The sequence below is a fragment of the Leptosomus discolor genome, chromosome 6 (genome assembly GCF_034619465.1).
Source record: "Leptosomus discolor isolate bLepDis1 chromosome 6, bLepDis1.hap2, whole genome shotgun sequence".
NCBI classification, from domain to species: Eukaryota; Metazoa; Chordata; class Aves; order Leptosomiformes; family Leptosomidae; genus Leptosomus; species Leptosomus discolor.
Genome location: NC_141396.1, coordinates 64,824,384 through 64,847,446, shown reverse-complemented (window position 1 = coordinate 64,847,446; position 23,063 = coordinate 64,824,384). Strand labels below are relative to the sequence as shown.

At 47.3% G+C, this 23,063-nt stretch overlaps 1 protein-coding gene across 1 annotated transcript in view; it reads left to right on the top strand.

The window, feature by feature from the left end:
- Window positions 1-9,941: 9,941 nt before the first annotated feature.
- The window catches only part of OBSCN (obscurin, cytoskeletal calmodulin and titin-interacting RhoGEF), a 179,267-nt gene continuing 166,145 nt past the window's right edge, over window positions 9,942-23,063 (top strand). Inside the window, exons 1-4 of the mRNA XM_086467362.1 lie at window positions 9,942-10,649; window positions 10,758-11,073; window positions 19,122-19,391; window positions 21,650-21,910. Of these exons, the coding sequence (XP_086323488.1) occupies window positions 9,942-10,649; window positions 10,758-11,073; window positions 19,122-19,391; window positions 21,650-21,910 (1,555 nt within the window). The remainder of the gene's footprint in view (window positions 10,650-10,757; window positions 11,074-19,121; window positions 19,392-21,649; window positions 21,911-23,063) is intronic.

Here is a 23,063-nt window from a genome sequence, read left to right as displayed (position 1 = left end):
AGGTAGTGAATCAAAGAAAACTCAATAACAACAGGGTGTTATCAAGCAGGGATTCTTTATTACGGCGCCGGGCAGCAGGGGGGATAGCTCCTTCCATCCGTGCTCCAACGGGTTAGCAAAACCCATCAGTTCATCTACCCGAAAATCATACATATCCATCAGATTGCCTGAGAAGGGCAGTCTCATGGTGATGAGTTCCCAGGCGTTCATAGTCTTCCTCACTGCTGTCCTCTAGTTGAATCCTCCTTCTTGAGCACAAGCCAGGGCCCCTTTTCTGATGCAACATTTTGTAATCATCAGTAGTGTACTAGACGGGTCTCCTTGATGTCTGGAGCTTTGTCTCCTTGATGTCTCCTTAATATCAGGCAAGATGTTATCTATTTATCAGCTTTGCTCAGCAAATAGCTAAAACCATCCTTGCAGGGGAAGAAAAACTCTGGAAAAATGCAAGTAAAGTTTTTGTGTATCTTAGTCAGGGTTTGTCAGGGGTTTAACTCTTTCAGTAGGGAGAAATAGACTTGGGTTTATTAACTTGCTATTTCTTTGCCATTGTCTCAACTCTTGCCTGGGAGGTTATAAATAAACCTACTATTGATCTGATGCCTTTGGAAAGGAATTCCTGTCCCTTGTGCAACGCTGATAACTTGGCAGCTCCCTGTTCCTGGGTCCCCACGTCACCTTCATTGCTTGGCTTTGGGATGGACTCTTGAGGAACGGTTCTGACCCACCTCGTCGCCACAGCCTGTGCCCCACACCACCAAACACACACACCTCCCACGGGTGTCTCCGTCCACCCCATTTTACTGGACCATCCCAGCGAGTCCCTAAAACGATGCCCTTTCGCCTCTCTCCTGCAGGAAACTTAATCTCCCCGGTAAATGACACTCAGAGCTATTTTGGAGCTGGGCTGCGGAGGGAAAGCAAAGCACGTCAGCGATTTGACTGGAGGAGGACAACCCGGAGGAGGGGTGGGGAGGGGGGGGGTGGCACAGCCTAACCCTGAGCAGCAAAGCCACTGCTGGGGGACTTGGGGGGGACCTTCTGCAGCACGTCCCTGCCATCGCTGGGGTTTCTGTTTTATTTTCCTGGAGGGGAAAGGCGGGGGGGACATCAAAACCAACATGGTCTCCCCATGTCCTCTGTTCCCCTTTTCCCCCTTCCCCCTTCCATCATCTCAGTAGGAATCGGCTTTTTCTCACCCTGCCCAGAGCTTTGTTTCTCCTCAGACTCTGCCAAGACTCCAGGTAAGACCTAAACCTGCAGCTAAAGAGAAGCAGACTTGGGGATGCTGGTGTCCAGCAGAAACTGGAGAATGCTTTTAGTAGCCGAGGGAGGGGTGAGGTTATTTCTATGTCAGTGTTCCTATGCGGGAGTGTGTCTTGCTTTATGAAACGTATTTGAAGATGTCGCTGAAGGTACAGGTAGTAAATCCATCCTCCTTCTGGTCTGAATTGAATATGAATTGCTTTGCTTAACTACTTTTGGCCATGCTGTCAAAAAAGCAAAGATCAACCTCCAGAGGAGAGAAGAGAGGAAAATCAGGTTTGAAGCTGTTGATTGTACTCGCTGAGTTTTATCCCCGAATTTGAGGTAGCAGTGTGCGTGGAGAGCCTGGAAAAACTATGGTTCCTGTGGAGAGGTGGCCACAAGGAGTGTTTTTTAAAGTTTTATTTCCAGGGCATAATCTTAGGGCTGCTTTTCTCTTCAGCAAAGGCTTTTTTTTTCCCTCTGAGCTTCTCTCCAGCGTCAATACCGGTTCACGCTGCAATCCCCCACCCTCCTCGCATTTCTACAAATGGCTCTGCTGAGAGATGGAGAGAGATGGAGCTCGACAGCTGAGGCTATTTTGGGCCTTACAGCTCAATGGGGTGGAGTGGCTGTAATGACAATGACGTCCACTTGTTAAAATACAAGGGCTTAGGTTGGAGCCTTGCTGCTAATTGTCACTGAGGGAATTCTTTGTCCCTGTGGGAGTTGTGATCCTGCAACACCCTCGTGTAGGAAATCACATGTGCTGGAACTGGGGCCAGCGTTTCTAGCTCCGTATAAGCAAGTTTATTTTTCTGTTAATGCAAAGGATTGAAGAGTTGGGATGACTTGGTTCGGTGCTGGGTTTAGTCACGCAAGGGAGAGAAAGGTACACGCATTCATGCACGTGTGCATGCCGAGAGGGACCGTGTCAGTGCGGCTGTAGCATCGTCCTGGCAACATCAGACAGGTAAAGGCCTGGCCTAAACCGTGAGGCCAATAAAGTAAAATAAACCACTGCGAATTTGATTTCTCCCAACCTTTAAAGCTCGCCTGGCAGACGCTGGGGTGAACCTACAGCTGAGGTTCTGCCGTAGCCCCTTCTCTCCAGGGGCTGTGTGTGAAGCAAAAGCCAGATGGGTGAAATTTGTGACAAAATTGCCAGAATTTACATCGTTTCATTTCTATCCCCAGGCTGGGAAACCCAAAATTTTTGTCTTTTCCCTCCATTTGTCTCCTGCCTTCTCACCCCTATAGAGCAGGAATGAGCATTGCTGTATGCCTGGGACCTCCCTTGTGCTGTAGCCTTTTCTTACACATTCTTCGAGCAGCCTGGGTGCCTTTAGGCTCAGAAAAATAAAAGGAAAAGGTGCTTCTATGGAGTCCTGAGGGGCAGGTTTGAACAGTTTTAGTCCTCTGGAAGTTTCTGGGGTTGTTTTTTAGCTCCATCAACGGGGCAATCCGAAGTGAAGCCCCTATGCTGCAGCAAAGATCGAGTAGGAAGACGTCCCTTCCTTGCGTGGAGCTTCTTGAGGTTATTGGTGTGTTGATGGAAGGTGATTGCTGGCCACATGGTTAAAAGAGGGATGAGCTTTATAAGCAATAGGTCTATCTCTGCACCAAAAAGGAAAGATAATATGTGCTTTAACCACATAGATCACCTAAGTGGTGTCTTTCTCCCATGTTTTACATGAAGTGTGTGCTTGCTTATGTGGCTGAAAGGTGATCTGACTGCCTTGCCCAGAAGTGTTGCCACAAACCATGCGATTTGTTCTTGTTTCTTGTTGGAATTTTCTAATGGTTTGTTCGACTCTTTTTGTTTGCTCCCAGTCATTGGAAAACTTCAGGTTATCGATAAAGGGTTAATACTGGGAGCACAAGGTGATGCAGGTCCCTTCCTAGACAGTTGGTTCATGTTTAGTACTACCCTGAAGGTCAGAAACGTATGATTGTCTCGCCTTGAGCTTAGCCATCTTTTTGCCGAGGGCCGCTGGTCAAGTTTAACACCATGTGAGCCCCTGACCTGCTGTGAAATTTCCCTTAACGTCTCTTGTGGACTTTGGCTTGCTGTGGAGGCAATAGATGTCAGGGAGCGCAAACGAGCCTTACTCTGACTTGAGTTAGAAGCTTATTGCAATAGGCTTAGTTTGTTGCAGGTACTCGGTGTCCAACGCCTCCTGCAGCACGTGGAGCCCAATCCTCCAAGCCACCATGGAAAGCTCTTCCATCTGCTCATCAAATGACCTTTGAGCATGCCAAAATCTGTTGTCCCTCACTGAGGTGGAATTTAGAGTAGCCCACGCTAAGCTCTGAGTCCGGCTCCTCGGTGACAGATACTGTTCTTGCTCTGATGAAACGGGCATCGGGTAAATTCTGCCATCTCAGATTAGTGCACTGGCGCAAATCTCTGCTTACACCTGATTTAGAGCTGTAATGGGCATGTAGCACTGGGTGTGCTGGTGTGCATTTCACCCTTAAAGCACTCTGTCTGCTGTAATGGCTGGTAGGTGTCCCTCTGTGCCCATTTGATGTCACTAAGCTTGCAGCTGACGCTGAATACTTGTGCTATTTCAAAGTTATCCATTCCCTGGGAGATTGTTAGGATTACTAGGGCAGCTGGGTTACTGCTGTTTTCCCTCAGCAGAACTTTAAACATCAAAGGAAATCGGCACTTCCCATCTGATGACCCATCAACTTCCCTTCCCACCCACAGGTTCCATTTCCTGATGCTTTTAGATGGAACAATACATGCAGATATGTCATGTAAACTACAGTAATACCAGCGCTGCCTTGATTTTTATCTGGAGCTTCTGTTTTAGTGATATTCTTTGAAAGCTCAGTACCTAGAAATGGGAGGTTCCCTGTGAATCTTGCCTTTTCCGTCAGGAGAGGAAGGAGTGCAAGGCTTAGCAGTTGGCATTGTGGAGAAAGGCCAGGGAACATGAACTCTACTGGCAAGAAAAAGACCCCGAATCAACAGTTTGCTACTTGGGCCAAGAAAGGGTAAAAGAGAATTGAGAAAATGAGCAAACAGGCACGTCTTAACGTGGTGACGAGAGAACCTCTGTGCCCCTGATTTGTTATTTGCACTTTAGTGGTCTCTTAGGTGTAGGTGCTTGTCCTCGCCTGGGCTTTATGTCCTCTAAGTCTCTGATTATGTGGGTGTGCTACGTGTGGCCACGTTTGTCTTGGGTATATTTTATGAGGTGGATTGCACGGTGCTTTTTGCTCTTTGCCCGGAGTCAGGGTGGTAGGATTCCCTTTCTAACTGTTGAATTAAAAGGCTTGGACAGAGAATAACCCACCAGCCCTGTCCTCTGTCACGCCAGAGAGCATCACCACAGGCTGCTGACTGCTTGGGGGGCAGCCACGGTGTGGGACTTCTGTCTTCTCAGAAGGCTTTCCACGTGCAGCTCAACACTGATGAAGCAACATGCAGCCAACCCATCAGCCCTCACAACACAGTGAATCACAGGAGGTCAAGAGAGTGATGGCACGACCGTCAGGACTCTTCATTAGGGCTCTCCATCTCCTGATGACCATCCTGACGATCACCACCTCTGACCGCTCCAGCAGGAACTGGAGTCGTCTGGTCGTTCCCACTGCAAGGGCCTCGCTCACTTTTCCGTGGGGAAGGAAGCAGGTGTAGGGCAGAGACTGAAATCGGTGAGGACAGCAGTGGGCAGGAGGCCTTGAATGGCTGCACGGCCGTGTGTTGGGTCCTGGACAGGGATTTGATTTATTTGCATTATCTGACAATCACACAAACTTGTGCCTCTTTCCCCCAAACATAAAAAATTTGAATGAATAAAGACATAAGCAAGATTACAAGTGCTGCTACTTTGCCTTTGGCGTGCTCAGAAATACCCAGATGGGAATGTGATCTCTGTTGCAAATAATTAATCACAGAGGGATTACAAGGAGAAATATGATGCTGGTAAATGTCTGAGATTAATTGGAAAGGGCATCTGCATTGACAAGGTTTATTCATGCTTTGTTGTCGGCCCTATCACTTCCAAGGGAGCTGTCCTGGCACTTGCAGAGAGTGACTGTTTTTTTCTAAGTTTGAATGTACATATGAAGAACCTGAATTAGTGTAATTGTTTACTAAATTGATTAACAAGTTACACTGTAGAAATATTAAACCTTGTCCTTTCAGTGTGTTCACAAGGCTGTCCTCTCCTTCTTACTACTAAGCCTATTTATCAGCCTAATCTCATGTGATGCATTTTATCCCGTTTAAACTTGCAGAATGTAGTTTGTCTAGCGCAGCCTATCTAAACTATTTGATCTGCCTGAGTGTTGGATACTTACTGCAGCTTCACGCTTGCTGCAGGTTAGGATTTCATGCCTGTGACTGGATTTCATGCCCTCAACACCCATAGGTCGAGGTTTTCACCCTCTTTTTCAGATGGGGACTGAAGATAAAAGAGTTTGGGCACCTTTCTCACAATTGCAAAAGTAAGCCAGTGGCAGAGCAAGGGATAAACCCCATTTTGCTTTCCTACTGTGTTACAAATTAACCTAAAACATTATTGATGAGCACATACTGTTTTCACTGATCCTTGGATTTTCTTCTGGCATCCCGGCCGTTCATAACGGCGTAAGAAGCCTTGAGTGTGAGGGCACGTGGTGAAAACTGGTAGAGAGCAGGGTGCAGTGTAGATTCCAACATGGGACGTGGGGTATCCACCTTGCACTAGGAGGTCTGTGCACACAGTGGCTTGTACCCAATGGAGAGAAGGGAGTTGCAAACACCAGGAGAGCATTTGGGAGCAGTGAGAGAGGGAGGCTGGACCTTGAGGCTACGGCCACTGGAAAGAAGCATCTTGGATGGATTTGCTGCACCGATCTGGTTCGGGAGCAGGAGCAACAGGCACCTGATGCAGCAGCTTCCCCCTGTTTTAAACGTTCTTGACTATCAGAGATACCAGTGAGAGGCTGGGGCTTGTTTGGGCACAAAAGGGCAGGGGAAGAGGGTGCACAAGAGCTTTAGGAAGCGAGCAGCATTCCTGCTCTCCCCTTTGTGAGGGCCAGGCTTGGAGAGTACCCACCACGCTCCCACAAAGCAGAGCTCTCCTCCAGGCCTGGATATATTTCCTGGGGACCAGGCAAGGAAAACAGCACGCAGGTGGTTTGAGGGAAGCTGTTTGCTGAAAGGTCACTGGCTGGCTCCCAGGCAGGCACCTCTTGTGTCAGTAGCCATCTCTGTGCTCCAGGCACTTCTCCATGTTATGCAGAGCCCGCTCTGAAGGAGGAGTGAAGCAAGTTTATTTTTTGCTATGGATTTGAAGATGGAAATGAGTCAGTGACACATATGTCAGAAACAACTAGGGATCTAGAAAGGACGAGACGTAGCAATGTCTTCTGAGGATGGATCCAAACACTTTGGTGACACAGCGCAGCCTGAAATTCCAGCTAATGGCCGGGAAAGATTAGGACACGAGCTCTGAGTTTTGGTTGTTAATTCTTAGTTAATGTAGTGAACGTTACTGCTCGGTTCTCCAGAGATGAACTTGAATCCCAACATCCTCCCCTGAACATTGAAATGGTCCTTCCCCAAATCGGCAGAAGACTGGTTGTCAATCAGTTGACTTCAGTGGAAATTTCCACTGACTTCAGTGTACTTTGGCTCAAGCCCAAGGCTCATATCTGTGTCTTCTAACCATTCATGCAGCGTCTCTGCTTGCAGCTTTGCAAGTGTTCATGGAAAATACATTTTAAAGCTCAAGTGAGGACAGAGGTTGAAGGTAGTAAGAGGGACTAAAGAAGTGCAAACTAGTTCACAGATTTCTAGACCGGTTTGAGACCAAGGGAAAAATAGATCTCTATATTCATTGCACCCAGTATTGCAGGTGACCACTCTACAGAAAGTCAGTCAGACTTAGCACTAATGGCTGCAAGTCAAGCATTCTTTTCATTCCCAGTGTTTACAAAGAATGATTTTTCCCCATTATTGTGGGTTTTGGTTTTTTTTAGGTTTAAACTTTGAAAGCATTTTCTTTAAGTTTTTGAGGTTTTTGGGGTGGAGTAATGACATTTGCTTGATACCAGGAAACAAAAGCAACCAAAATTGAATGAGTTTAGGAAGGATCAGTTTCCTCTAAGGAGAAAAGTCTTTGCTGCTTAAGAGTTTCATGTGTTCTTTGGAGAGGGAGAGACAGGGTAAGGTAGTAAGTAGTGTATTTTTCCTGTTGAATATAGGAAGAAGACTATGTTTCTTTCTGCCTTAGATCTGTGGCCCAAACGATGTTTGAAGGTTAGCGCAGCTATGCCACCTTCAATGGTAATAATTACTATAATGAATATCATTTTGAATTTTTGTATTTACCAGTATTTCGTTTTGATGCCAGTTTCTGTCTTTCAATCCCCAGCAGTGCAAATGGAAGGAAAAATTATTTGTTGTTAATTTTCATGTGCGATTTGTCACGTACTCCAGCAAATGCATTGTCGTATATGCACCGTGCGCATAATTATTTGCGAGACCATCCTTGTCCTGACATGAAGATGAAATGGGAAGGGAGCCAAAACACGGGGAAAATAAGCAATTTCCCCAAGGTCACGCAGCAGGTCAATCCAGCCCCCACTCCCTGGTGCCATCAGTGATTTGCACATTAACGTTAAGGCACCGCAACAGGAGCTGGAGGGGGATGGAAAAAAATAATGAAACCTCTGCTCCAATGGTGACTGAAGAAATGAAAGCAGGTTTTTGGCCTGCTCCTACTGGTTCCTGCTGGAGGTGGGGTCGCAGATTGTGAGAGCATCTGCCATTGGGTGAGAGAGTGGGTGGATTTATGGCCGGCGGGGAAGCCGAACCGCTGTAGGATTAAGAAGGATATTTCTGTCGCGGTGACTGGTTATTAGTTCCTTTCTGAGTTACACCACGCAGTGCCCTGGTCGTTTTGCTTTGTGTGGCGCTTTGAAGGTGAAAAAGCACAGATGTGAGAGCAGCACTGCCATCACCCCCGAGTAGAGACCTGAGTACAGCTCAGACAGGAGCTGCACGAGCTCGCTAAGACGCAAGTGTCTGGCATCATGACACCAAAGAGATATAGTAGCCTGGGGAGAAATGGTGCATTCCAGTCTTCTGAGGAGGACTTCCAGAGAGACTTGGAGCTGGGAAGCTTGCTCTCCCGACAGAGCACTATCGTCAGGTCTAACCCTGCTCTCAGGGAAAGTCAGCTGGTGCGCGGTTACTGGTCAAGGCCAGGCTTTTAGCTGTGCTATACTTATCAAAGTAAATGCTAGCCAATGCACGGGAAAGGGCTTCTTGGAGGATTGGGAGCAGACTCACTCTAGCAGAAGGGAAAGGGCATCCAGGAGGCCATGTGAGCAGCAGTGAAGAAGCGAGAAAAGTTTGTGTGCCACGTGGGCTTTAAGGGGACCCTGACGGCCGTGATCTCTGTTGTATGGCTCTCCAGCTGCACAGGGACGGGTAGACTCTGTGTATGAGCAAACAGTGCTGTAAAAATGAATGCCACTGATTGCTTTTGGCTTTCTCGGGACACAGCGGCACCAGAATTGCCATGAGCTTTACTTCTGAGCGCTGCTTAAGCCTCATCTCCTTGGCTGGTCCCTATCACCAAACAGCTGCAGGTTGGTGCGCCGCTCCCTCTGAGAGCAGCTGAGAATAAGCAGGTGATGAGACATCTTTCCTGTAAGCCCCAAGCCCTGCGGGGGCTTTTTGGGAGAGCTGTCTGGATTGCTGTGCGCATTCCCCGTGGTGGTTCCTCCACGTGGCTTTGTGCTCCCGTGGACGTGATGGGCGTGCACCAAGGCGTACGTGCGCACACCCGTCCCCACTGCAGCTGCGTCCGGCCCCACACCAGCTGGATGAGGCTGTATAAAAGCTGTAGATACTCATTGGCCACCATCACCACCAAAGTAGCTGTTATCTCAGTGGTTGTGTTGAATAGGAGCTGGGAATAGAGAGAAATACCGTCAATAATGTGACAGGCGGCTCTGTGCGTCCTCCTAAAGGCTGGTCTCTCCAGGAGAGGGGTTTACCGTAAGGTCTGTGTGAATGTGATTCAGAGAACAAGGGCTAGGGATGGGTAATGACCAGAGAGGGCAAGAGGAGACTTGGAGCATGTTGTAAAAGCAGAATTTAAAAAAAAAAAAAAAAAAAAAGGCAGAAGAAAGGGAGGAAAAAACAACCCAAAAAAAGGCAAGGAGAAAGAAAAATTGAAAAGAGCAGGGACAACGAAATAGAAAGAAAGAGATGAAAATGAAGAGATGAGCACGCTGGAGGAGTTATCTTGATAGGTAGACACATCTCTCTCCAAATTTAATGTCCATCTGTTTCTCTACGGCTACAGAACTAGCCCGTATGTTATACAGCATTAGTGCAGGTGACTTCCCTAGTGCCAGAGCTGACAGGGACCATCATGTTCTTTCTGTATGCGCTGCCTGAAAACTTGTGTTTTACCCAGTGAGCCCTGTGGGGAAGTGAGCTGCCTTCTCTGCCAGCAGTTTGTTGAGCTCAAATCTAAGAAATCTGCAAGACCAAAAATATTCCAAGACCTTCTCACCCGTGAGGTGAGAAGGACAATGAAAACGTGCCCCGACTGGACTATTCTATATGGCAAACGTCCTGACATCATGGGAGCGCAGCAATTCTTTGCCTGCACCATCTAATCTGCTCTGTCATGACATTTTTTTTTTTTTTTTTCCTCACCCTTTAGGAAACCACGATGGATTACAGCTCGTTCAGCGGAGTGCCCCGGTTCTTGACCCGGCCTAAGGCGTTTATGGTGTCTGTGGGGAAGGATGCCACCTTGAGCTGCCAGATCATTGGAAACCCCATCCCGGTTGTGAGCTGGGAAAAGGATAAACTTCCAGTCCAGTCTGGGGGAAGGTTTAAAACCACAGAAGATGGGGATCTCTATCGGCTAACCATCTACGACCTGAGCCTGGAGGACAGTGGCCAATACATCTGCCGGGCTAAGAACACCATCGGGGAAGCTTTTGCAGCTGTCAGCATCAAAGTCGGAGAGGAGACCACAGTAACGGAGTCAGCCCCATACTTCATCCAGAAACCCTCCTCCATCAAAGTAACGTTGGGAGAAGACGCCATGTTCAAATGTAAAGTCCAGGGCAGCCCTCCCCTCTCGGTGAACTGGGAGAAGGATGGGAGACACCTGCGGAACCGGGCTGATGCCGGCCGCTTCCAGATCGAGTCTGCTGGGGAGTCAAACGCTCTCACCATCCAGTGTGCCCGGCTGGGGGACAGCGGCACTTACACCTGCCGGGCAGAGAATCCCATCGGCTCTGCCAGTGCTTCGGCCGCGTTGGTGGTGGAAACGCAGGGCTCTTCCAACCCGGGCAGCAGCAGCCACTTGGATACCAGCTGCGGCAAGACGGCATCCTTGTTGTCTCACTTGCAGAAGAGGCGGGAGGAGATCAGGAAGATGGACATCTCCCATGGCGCTTTCGATTCAACATCTGGCCAGACTTACTCCACAGCAGAAGGTCTCTCTGGCATCGGCTACGGCCTTTCCTGGGATTACGAGAGAGCGGCTGGTCTCTCCACCAAAGGGCCCCGCAACGCGACTTTTGGGGCATTGACACGCACGTGCAGCGTGACGGAGGGGAAGCACGCCAAGCTGAGCTGCTACGTGACGGGCGAGCCCAAGCCAGAGATTGTGTGGAAGAAGGACAACGAGGTCATTTTGGAAGGGCGGCGGCATGTCATCTATGAGGATGATCAGGAGAACTTTGTGCTGAAGATCCTCTTCTGCAAGCAGATAGACAACGGGCTGTACACCTGCACGGCCTCCAACCTGGCAGGCCAGACATACAGCTCCGTGCTCGTCACCGTCAAAGGTGGGTTCTTATGTTCCTCATGGGGGTGGACAAGCCTGCAAGGAACAGCCAATGCACTTCTGAACTGGGGTGGGAGCACGAACAAAACTTCTGCCACCAAACTGCTGCAAAGGAGTGTGGGTTAGATATGAGTAAAGCCCTCCAGCTGTAAAGGAGGTTAAGCACTGGAATAGATGACCTGGGGAGAGAGAGTCTCATCAATGCGGGGTTTTAGGAGGGGCAATAAGCAGGCACCAGTCAGGGGTGGATGATGTAGAACTGTCTGGTTGTGGGGCAGCTGGGATGAACCAGATCTCTAAAGCTCCCACCCATCCTGGTTTTGTAGTAATCCAAGAGATCCGTTACTATCCTTTGGACCAGCGACTGCTAAAGCCTCATCTTACCCTCCAGGCTTTAATCACATCTGGGTTTATATTCACAGCAGGGTTTAGTCAAGCTGGCACACATGTGCCATTTAAGCATCAGTAGAGGAAACTCCTGTCTGCAAGCTGAGTGTGTCAGGCTGCCTTGGATCCCTTGGGGGACCTACTCCAACTCTAATTACAGTCCCTCTCAGTTTTCCTGTGCCAAATGACCCACCAGCAGCCTTGTTCTTGCCAGGCCCTTCAGCCTTTTCCCACTTGTGTTGCTGGATAGCCTGTAGTCCTTGTATGCTCCCAGAACTCTGCCGGGTCCAGGATGCCTCTGTTTGCCACTGTCACTGGTGAAGAACTTGCCTTCAGAGGGTTCCTCAATGCTCGTGGAGGTCAGACTTACAGAATGGCGACAAAAACATGATACACATGTTTTCACACAGGACGCTCTAAGTTTTCAAGCTGCTCTGCCGTTTGGCAAGGTTACAGCAGGCAGTTTGCAACCCAGGCAGCACCTGTAAATTAACTCTCAGGTGTAAGAGGCTTTGCCACTTGAGTGGCAAAATAGATGTTCTTGACTAGCAGCAAAATAAATTAGAAATCCAAACGAGTAGGAATGGTCTGTGTTTCACACCAGCCTTTGAGACTCTCAGCTTTTTTTATTTGGTTTTCTGGTTTCCCTTTTCTGGACCTATCCCTTCACACTCACCGTTTTTCCTGTCAGTGATTCAGTCCCCGTGTCCATCAGAGCCACCTGATCCGTGGAACTCGCTGGCACTTGTCCCACGCATTGCTATCCCCTGGAGGTGCTGAGCGGTGTTGGGAAGGGCATTTGTCCTCTTCCATAAAGCTGTGATTACCTCATGAGTCGGGACTCAGAGCTGAAGACTGGCCCTTGGGTGGGTGTTCACTTTGAGGGTGGCACAAGCTCTGTCACTTGCCCAACGCCTGCCTTGCAAAGACAAACGCCCTCCCTTCTGCCCATGCTTGTTTGTTTGTTCTCAATGGAGAATAATCCAAAGGAGACGGAGAAAGCATGTGAAGCAGCAGGTCTGGGAGCAAGCACCATGGGAAAAAGTTATTGATCAATGTCCATTGTCAGGAGACGCCTGTGAGTCAGAGGGCTTAAGTGGAGATGTTTATGGGCCGTTTCATCGTTATACTATACCAAGTTGGGGTTTCTGACCAGGCCAAGGCTGCCATGGAAAATCTACGTGTGTTGGTTATAATTAGGCCCTGAATAATGACTCTCCTTTGTGTCACCAGAAGTCCTTCTCAGCCCTCCAGAGACAGCTCAGAGTGATGTAGTAATGAAGGGAGCTTTTAATTCTGTTGTTGATGCCATTGGTGATGCCATTAGCTCATCTGCCACCAGGTTTAGGGGGGGGTAGGTCATCTTGCCACACAACCTTCTCTTTGCTCAGTCGTGCAGAAGAGGATACGTTCTCCAAGCAGCCATCCTTGGCAAGCACCATGCTGCTGCGTTGGTCTTTCTGCAGGTAACAGCATATTTATAGAGCCTGTGTCGCTGCATCCACAGCGTGTGTCCATAGACACACGTACCAGGAGAGACAAACTTCAAGGGTTTAAATATACTGTGGCATTTTGCTTCACAGAATTTCATCACAAGAATCTGAGTGAGGATATCTCTAGGTCTTTTAACAGTAATAATAGTAAAAAAGACTGCCAATCCCAGCATCCTGGCTGTAAGGTGGCTCTTAGCACTCTCTCAGGGCATACGACAGGGCACAGGTCAAACCTCTCCTCTAGCTGGCCTCCTGTATTCTGTCAACCTAGATCCTAGACCTAGACACTCAACACATTTGTAAGTGTTTGCTGAATCCATGCCTTAAAGATCATTGAGCTGGAAAAAGAAAAAGAGCTGTTTGAAAAATTCGAAAGAATTTTTGAGCTTTTCCAAAATGATACGTAGTGAATCAGATGTAAATCTCAAAGGAGAGGCTACAGGGCGAAGTGTCACTAACAATTAAGGAAAACCACGAGTTGATTACTCTGATTCAGAAATGTGCTGGATTCTAGTGTCTAGAGCAGGGATAAAATCCCAAGCCATACGCTGAAATGTGAGCTGTAAAAGAAGTTAGGAAATACTGCCGAAGGGTAAACCTTTACATGGGGGGAGGTTTAGATTGGACATTAGGAAAAATTTCTTCACTGAAAGGGTTGTCGAGCATTGGAACAGGCTGCCCAGGGAAGCGGTCGAGCCACCGTCCCTGGAGGTATTTAAAAGACACGTAGATGTGGTACTTGGGGACATGGTTTAGTGGTGGGCTTGGCGGTGCTGCGTTAACAGTTGAACTCGATGCTCTTCTGTGTCTTTTCCAACCTAAATGATCCCATGATTATATGATTTTTGCCAAACCAAAGAGCAGAGAGGATGCGAGGAACATGAATAACTGACTTGAATTTCCTGAAGGCTTTGGAGATGTCCCCAGGCCACGTGTAAAGTTAGCGAGAGCAGCTTACAGGTCTCCATCCTTGGGCCCGAGCCGAGCAATGTTCATCTGAGCCCCTGAATACAGTAATCAGATACTGTATGAAAAGGTTAAAGGTTGCAAGCCAAATAGGATAGAGACTGGAAAAACAGGCTGGTGCTGAGGCCACTTTATTCTCCCTCTGACCTGAAGTGATTTTAGATGACCACTATCATGGTAATCACATTTGAGATCTGAAGGAGAACTGTAGAAATGTGGAGGTAGAAAGGAAACTCGGAAAGCACAGTAATCAGGAAGAAGACCAAAGGCAGAAGATGGTGGAAGCTTGTCCATGCACCCTTGGATAGCTCCCTCTGGAAGGATTTTCCATATTCTTACTCTCACTGGATCATTTTTCTTAGGCAGAGAGAAAACTTGCCTCTAGAATAATAAATGGAGGGTCTGTGAGAAGGCCAGGAATAGGCAAGGGGAAAGGAAGGGAAGTGAGAAGATCAGGTCAAGCAGAAAAGCCTTGGGAAGGTTAAGGAAACATTGGCTTCTTTGCAGGCTGCACCTATTCTTAGCAAAATATGTGTTAGCAGGACCTGCTTTTAAAAAAGAACATCATCTCATTGCTAGTTTGCTTGGTATGGACCAAACAGAAAAGCCTATGACACTCTGGAGAAATATGGTCTCAAGACAAGCAGCCAAATTCATCTCTGGTCTAAGCTCTTGCAGTTTCCTGCTGACTCCATGAGCTGCTCTTGCTCCACGCTCCCTCGGGGTTTTGCTTTGCTGTTTCTATCTCACATTTTTCCCAGCAGGCAGGCTCTCTGATTTTTATCTCTTTTTCCTCCTCCTTTAGAAATAATATTGCCTTCATTATACACCTTAATGAGTATTTCTGCTTTGGCTAAAAATAGATTGGTAGAAAAAATCGTACAGTCAAAGAAAAAAAATTAAAAGTCATACTGATACTAGAGATTAATTTAAACGACCTCTCAGGACACTGAAAGTCAGCCATGACCTGGGAGTCCAGGTGTCGTAAGGACAAAGCAGAATTGCTCTTCGAATCACATCGCCGAGCTCCCATGGAAGTAAATGTTTCTAGATAATGGTTGATTAGGATTGATCAGAAAAACACTTCTAGTCGAATTCTGTATGAAACGATGGCCACTTGAACTGCTCTGCCAGCTTGCAAGGTGTCCACGTTCAGGTGTCTCTTGCTGCTGCTCCCCCACTGCAGCCTGTCTCAGCTGTGTCCACACCGTGCCTTCCACGGGGCATGGCACTTGCTCTTCTCCTGTCCTGAGCTCTGACGCCTTGAGCAGAGCTGAAAGCGCTTCATACTGCGGGAGACACAGCCCGGCTGGGAGAGCAGCCTGAGGAAAGGATGTGGGCAGGAAACCATCAAACCATGGCTTCCAAAAGCTCCTGGTCACAGATGAATGCCAAACTGAAGTGAAAAAAAAAAAAAAAAAAAAAAAAGATTTTATTTTCTTCAGCGCTCCTGAACGTGTCCACTCCAGTCATTTGAAACAAACGCTTGTATTTTCTCAAAGGAGATTTGAATAATTGCTTCAAGAAAAATCAGCGTATTGCTGTGGAGCTGAGAGATCAGAAATCACCTTTCTTGCCTAATATTAATTTCTAACCAGCTCTGATATTTATGGGAGCTAGAGATGGGAATTGGTGGCACTTCTTATCTGAAACAGAGGGTCCCTGGGAGAATTGTAGCACGTAGCCTCAGATGAACACAGTTTTTGCTTATCTTACCAGGCTGTTTTCAGATATTATGAACATTTTGGGTAATAAGGAAAATGGTTGTTAGACAAGTGGTTTTATCTTCCGCAATAGTCACACTTAACACAAGCTTACTTTGAGAATTACCCTATGAAAGGGTAATACCTGACAAACAGGCGTTTAGAAATGAGCAGTCAATATTTATGGAGTCTGTCAGATCAAATCTAACAGTTATCTGCAGCAGCTCTTCCCGTGTGGCAATTACAACACAGAATATTTCTGAATTGTGCTGGATGCTGTACAAACAGGTAAGGGAGGATGCCTACATTAGAGAATTTGAAGGGTAAATGTCAAAATCTGACAGACTGCAGGCTGACATGGGGTGAGAGAGAGTAACAGAGGTCTCTGCTCAACTCACCATGTTAGCCAGTGGGAGAATAATTGTATTTATTTGTTTTCTTATTTAATTAGTTAAGTGGAAAGTACACTGAAAGGCTGGTTTAAAGTTTTTCCCTCAGAATAAGTCTTCTTCATGTAGATATTATGTGGTTGTACACTCACACTGTGTTGGTTAGTCTATTAACAAGGAAGATGAGCCACCTGCCTTTCCCAGAGCTTTCCTTGAGAGCTGGGTTGCCTGTTATCAGATGGAGACACTGTTCCCTCCTGGTCACCTCTCTGAACATCCCTCTGACTTGGGCAGGGGGCTGGTTATGGGCCAGATGAATTGTTTGGGATGCCTGCTCTCAAGAGGAGTCCCTCTGCAGTCCCCCGACCAAAATTAACCCCCTCTGTCTGACCAAGTACGCGCTAGATCATGTAAAAAGCATGAAGATAAATCCAGAAAGAGGAGAATGGTGGGTTTTGGAGCCTCTCTCACATCTCCAAAGCAGAAAAAGCAGTGGGCTGGGTGAATTCTAGGCTTCAGTTCAGTTTATCAGCTGCTGTCTCGCTGAAGCCCCGTTCAGAGTGAGATAATACGTGTGTGCACGTGTCAGTAGGATGAAAGCAAAGTTGTTTTCAGAGGATATCTGCGACCTCGAGCTGCCAAAGATATCCTTGCACCTGCTTTCCTTGGCTGGAAACGCAGTACTGTTACTGCAACACATACAGAAGAATTAACCAACCCTTCTGTGTTCGTACATTTAAGAGCTTTTCCCAGAGCAGCTTTTCTTTTTTTTTTTTCTTCTTTTTTTAACCTTAGATACTGCTTAGTGACTGTAAAGAGAGAGGGGTTAATGATATGGCCAGTTGCTCCAAGTATGAGAATACCCTTGTGTGCTTCTCAGGTACATCTCATGTTTCCTTCTGGCCCCTGGGCATGTCTGATCACCCTCAGTGTCAGCTCCACACTCCCTCCTATCTCACACAGCAACTCTGCATCCAGCTCCCGGGAGGCTGGCATCCTTCTGATCGATGCTTTCTTGATCTCATCCTCTTGCTTGTTCCCGTGGCATGAGAATTACAACTGCTTCATTCCCCCTGACTGCATGGGGTGCTTCCAGAGGTGATATATGGGATTTCAGGGCAGGAGTCTGAGTTACCTGGTGGTTAAAGAAAAAAGGATAATTAACATGTGGCATGTGGGCAGACCAGGTCTGTGTGACCGTAGCTGAAGGCTTTTCAAGGCAAGACTTTGACTTACCTTGAATTGAGGTGCATTAAGGCAAAACATTTTTAAAGAAAATGACCGAGTTGACGTGGTGAGCTAGGGTCACCTTCCTGTTCCTAAAGGCATTGTGTGGGTTTCCAGCCAGCTTTTAATCTCAGAGTAGCAACCAAGGTAGTAGATAATATTGCTCCCTCCAGGTGTCCTGTCAAGCCCTTAGGGTCTGGTATCGCTGTCCAAGCTGTGCTCAGCTAGAAATGTTTGGAGGTGTTTATGTGACAGCTGCTGTCGTGGCTTTGCCAGGGCTGGAATGAAAGATCTGCAAAACTCAACGGAGTTGCTAGGGCTTGAGTTCGGAAAAGAGCAAACCAGATCAAAGACAGCACTGCTCCCATAGCAGCTCCTGTCCTAATGGTGGGGCGGGTAATGGACTCGGTTAGATGGTGAGCTATCAGGCCTGAATTTTACAAAATGGAGGCTCCTGGACATCAAAGCTTGGATCTGGGATGTCTGAGGGCCTCAATTTGTGTTTCTCCAGCCTCTAGAGCACCGCGACTCTGATTGGGATGTGCTACCATGGGCTTATAAGTCTAAAAGTCTGTTCCTGTTTGACTCTTAGACTATCACTTGGCATTATTGACTGCTAGTGACCACACCAAAATACCAGCCTAAGCTTGTGTGTGTGGTCAGGGAGAGGGAGAATGGAGTCACAAAATAAGACTGGGAGCCGGTGCAGCAGTTATTAGAAGACGAGGGTACACGTCAAGACATGATTTCTCACAAAGCATGAGTGGTGATGCATCAGCACTGACTAATCCAAGCCTGTGACACGTGTGGCACCAGGCCCATGGCTGTGACCACCGGCTGTCCTCTTCAGTCCAAATCCCCTTTCTCTAGTTCAGTGCTGGGGTATCAGGACGATTTCACAGTGCAGCTGTCACTGGAGTTAAACATTGTTCTGTTCATAAAATGTCTTCCCTCACCGCCATGCAGCTGTTTCATGTGTTTGATCTACACGCTGGTTGCTCATAAAGCCAGAGCACTGCAGCCCCACTGCTGGAGGAAACTGGAGGCAGCTGGGAGACTTGGGCTCTTTCTCTTATTTTATTGTCTTTGACAAAAGCTGATACAGAGCCTTTGGTGCTGGTGGGAAGAGCAGAAAACTCCTCTGTCTGTTACATCTGGGCTTTCCCCCACGTCTGTCCCTCTGTGCACAACCACCTCTCATCTTTCTGTGCCCTTTCAGATCCCTCTGCTGAGCTCTCTTCTGCTGCAAAACCCCAAAAGCAATGGTTCATGCACCAGATGACCAGCTCAGCTGCTCACACTGACCTAGAATTGCTGCCCTGGGCCCTCTCCCTAGGACCAGCTTGTGTGCTATTTACATACCTGTAGCATCTTTAATTTTAAGGGGTTTTACTCTGACATGAAGTGGCTGTTGCTATGTGTAAAGTCAGGCTGGGTGGTCCCTGCCTTTCATCTTGTTGGCCTAAGTAACAAGGTGCAGTGCAGAGATGTTCATGCTAGAGGACAAGCAGGCCACAAGAGCAGAATTTGTTAAGCTGATGCTTCACCAACTTGTTCACATCGCTTTGGATTAAAGCAAACTCCTCTGTGTGGTGTTGTGGGCACGTACTGCAGTTCAGAGCCATACTGCTTTGCTTTTAGATAAGTTCTCAAAATAATTCTGCTGTGATCTAAGTGTTTTTTTTTTTTTTGTTAAATGTGTGAACAGAACACCTACTGTAGTAGGCCTTGATTGTAAGTTTGCATGGCAGCTCAGGAGAGGTCAATATCATTAATAAAGAGTGTAATTGTTTAATTTATTTCTGTTGATTTATTTATTTGCACACCTCTTACCACAGACCATCACAAACTCTTGTTTCTCCTTTCTGTTTTTGTCCTCTTAAGAACCCTCAATACCCTTCAAGGAGAAACTGAAGGACCTTGAAGTGAGGGAGAAGGAAGCTGCCACCTTCCAATGTGAAGTACCTGTTCCTAGTACGGAGACAGCTTGGTTCAAGGAGGAAACCAAACTCCGGCAGAGCAAGAAATACAACATCGAAGAAGAGGGCACGTATCGCCGACTCACTGTTCAGAACGTCACTGCAGACGACGATGCTGTCTACATCTGTGAGATGAAAGAAGGGAGCAGGACCATTGCGGAGCTGTCTGTCCAAGGTAAGGAAGGCTCTTGCTATTTCAGGTTGGCCAAATCTCACCTACCAAGTGTGAGATTCACACGTGAGACTCCGGACACAGCCTTGTGAACGGCATTTACCCCATGCATGGGTGCAGTGAAGAACAGCGGACTCCCTTATGGTGGGAGAGGAGAGCCACGTGTGGACGGTCAGCAGGTTCCTGGGTCTCCTGCCAGGGTGTATCTGGGACACAGGGTCAGAGAGCGGGGATGGATTGTGTTGCTGCACAAGATATATCACCTAGTGCGGACCTATGCTTAAAGGGGCTTCCTAGAAGGCAAAGTCCTTGAGATGTAGCCTAACACTGTGGACTTTCCAAGCATCAGAGGTGTCCCCTGGCACTCTCTCATACATGTCTTGTCTGGTGTCTGGCGAACACAATGGTGAATCTTGTCCAAGAGCTGTGCTGACCACACTGGGAAGCTGGCTTAGCAGCTGAGGTTTATGGTTCAACGTGTGGTGCAGGCTGTAGCCAGCACCAGTATGGTTTGAGATCGGAAACCAGATCAGCACTCCAGATCCCTGACATCTGGAGCTGTCCTCTGGAGTTCAGAAAGCTGATGAGAAAGAGTCAAAATGTGGATATAGATCCACGTCCAAGCCTTCTGAGTCTGGTGGTTTAGGACTGAAGTGCAAGTAGGTGTGGAGCCTGATATGGTGTAGGTGTCTCACAGTGAGTAGACACACACATCAGAGATACCGGCATGTCTGTAGAAGGGGCCGTTGGTTCTGAGCTCCCTGACTTGCTGTATGAGCGAGAACCTACCCATGCAACTCCAGGATCTTCAGTTTTTATTTAGATGATGCTTATGCTGGTGCTATTGACGTGTCTCCTGTTGCATGAATGGGAGACCTGCCATAGCTACAGGATTGCACTTGTCCTGGCTCTTTTGAAGCCTGACTTTACTCCCAGTGAAACCAGAAGTTCTTCACTACATAAATTGGTGCAAGACAGCTGGATGACGTGCATCCTTGTGCAAATCCATTCTTGTATCGTTAGCAAAGAGTTGAGAATGGGTAGAGGCAGAAGGGAAAATTTAGTCTGGAGACGCAGATTTCGAACAGAGGTCTTCTTGTTGCACCTTCTGTTAGGTCTAGACCAGCCAAACACTGTAAGTGTGTTTGGCCCCAGTAGGACAGTGGGTATTTTACTTGTTTGCACTATGGTGCTGTGGCATGTTCCACCAAAAAGAGAGTGACTGAGCCAGGTGGAGCTCTCAGGGAAAGGACTTGGAGCCTTCCTGGGAGCGCCCTGTGCCTGCCGTGGGGGGAGAAGATTCAAGTGAACGGGGTGGGGTTGGGAGAATGGGAGAGCTTGGCAGGATGCGAGCGGCTGCAGGGACGGGGACACTGCTGAGGGCAGCGAGGAGCAAAGGTGCGGCCAAGCTTTGGAGAGGATGAACAAAGAGTTGGGATCTTGAATCCTGCTGATGAAGTGTGTGCCTGATCTGTTGCTTCATGGGGGAGTTCGGCATTGCGTCTCATTAAATAGCTCTAGGCACTTTGCCTGGGTGGGGGCTCTTGCCTCGCAGGGAGCGTTCCAGGGCTGGAGCCAGCCACCATCTGTCAATTGGGGTGGTTTCCCGATGCTTTGTCCAAGCTTTCCTGTGAACAGCCACTTCTTGTAACTTTAGGGTTATTCTAATAAGTGATAGTCATCACAGCCGTTTGGATAAGACACCAATAAGTGAAGTTCATTCCATGTGAATTTGTGTGTTGACTCTAAGAAGAAATCTGAGGTTTTCAGAGTATATTCTATTAATTCAGGTGACTGGTGTGTCTGCTGTTTTGGTTATGTAACTTACTGGTAATTTTGATGGAGGCAAAATCCCAAAGACAGCCGAGAGACCTGCCTGGTTTAAGACTGACCTACTTTAGCAAAGTTTTAATTTTAATTCCCAGCATATGAGGGCAAAGGAAGCTGTATTTGTCAAATCTGTTCTTGGCAAGGCCATGTACCTTGTGTTTATGCAACAGCAGACTTCACGTGGTAGGCTAGAAACATGAGCAACTGTAGTCAAACAAGATTGCTTTTCTCTCTTTGAAGGCCAAAATGAGTCCTTGGGATTATCTGTTCTCTATAACTCAGAGCCTAGGAATTCATTTAGGGATGTCTGCATAGTGTCTACAATGTTTTGATTAGGTGAGAGCTGCTGGCTAGTCATATTGTGGTCTGGATGGTCCGGTGTTGCCAGAGACTTTAATATCTGCTGATCGTAATTAATTTCTTATTTAAAGGGAACATCATTAAAAAACTTCCACGGAAGACTGCAGTCTTCATAAATGACACAGCCATCTTCTGTGTGGAGCTGGAAAACGAATGCCAGAACATCCGATGGCTGAAAAATAAAGAAGAAGTGAAACCCAGTGATCGAATCTCCATCACATGCTCTGGCAAGCAACATACCATGATCATCCGAGAGTGTAAGATGGAAGATGCTGGTGAGATTGCCTTCCTGGCTGATGAAAGCAGAACATCTACCCAGTTCACTGTGACCAGTAAGCTTCACTTTTATTTGACCTTTGTGTTGTGTATTCCCCAACAAGCAGGTTCTCCCATGGTAGCACTGTTGGTTTAGGTACTGCCACGCTCAGTTTGTTGTCCAAAGACAGCAGAAGGTTTGATGTGTGCCACAGAAAGCTACCGGCCTGAACATGAGCGTTGTGAGACGTTATGGAGAGATCAAACAGAGAGAGGAGTCCTGGGGAAAGAGCACAGCACAAATATGTACCTTCTCTGCTAGAATGAATGTCAAATGAAAAATGAGTAGAACATGAGGTATGGGACACGTGTCTTCTCCCCGCTGGGCTGTGCTTAGAAAGCAATGTGTAAGTTGTCCGTGTCGTAGTCGCCTTGTGTCATTGTACACAGAGCGCTGCGGGTGCTCCATCTACGCTCAGACCTCCGTTTTCCAAAATCATTAGCTGCTTTGAGGGACGTTTATCAATTCTTGCTATGGGGATAATACCACTTCTAGCAAATAGGGGCCACTTATCTTTCCCCGTTTCTCTTTGCAGAAGATTTGGAGGGGAGTATCAGCCAGCATTCAATTCCTTCCCTAGGTATTGAGTCTATAGAGACATGAGGGTAGCTTGTGGGTATGCTGACTCTTACAGGGCAGTAGATAGATACTTTTGGCAGAGTATGAGGTTTATTTCCATTCTAGCAAGCAAAAACCTCTGTGAAGGAACATCTACATGCACGCACATGAAGTGTTTCAGGGGCAGTCAAACTTGAAACATCTTATTTTGATTTTATTCATAAAACTTGAAACATCTAATCTTGATTTTAGCTTCTTAAGCTGTTTAAGTAAAATACTAAAAAACAAAACAAAACAAAACCTGCAAGAAAAAGGGGAAATGCTTTCTCCCCAAAATATAGTTTCCTTCCTTTTGTGAAGACCAGCAAAGCCATGTCCTCTCTCTTCCGCTCTTTGACCTGACAAAGCTGGGAGGACCCTGTGAATTGGTCGTAGCTGTACTGGAAGAAGGCATCTTTGTCCTGTTTGGCTTTACTTGGGGAGACTCATCTAATATGCAGGCCAGAGAATTCCTTCAGCTGGCACATCTGATCTGAGCAAGGGTTTTAGTTGACAGACCAGTAGCAGCAGGTGCCATGTAGTTGAGATTGGACCTGAAATGAAATTTTGGT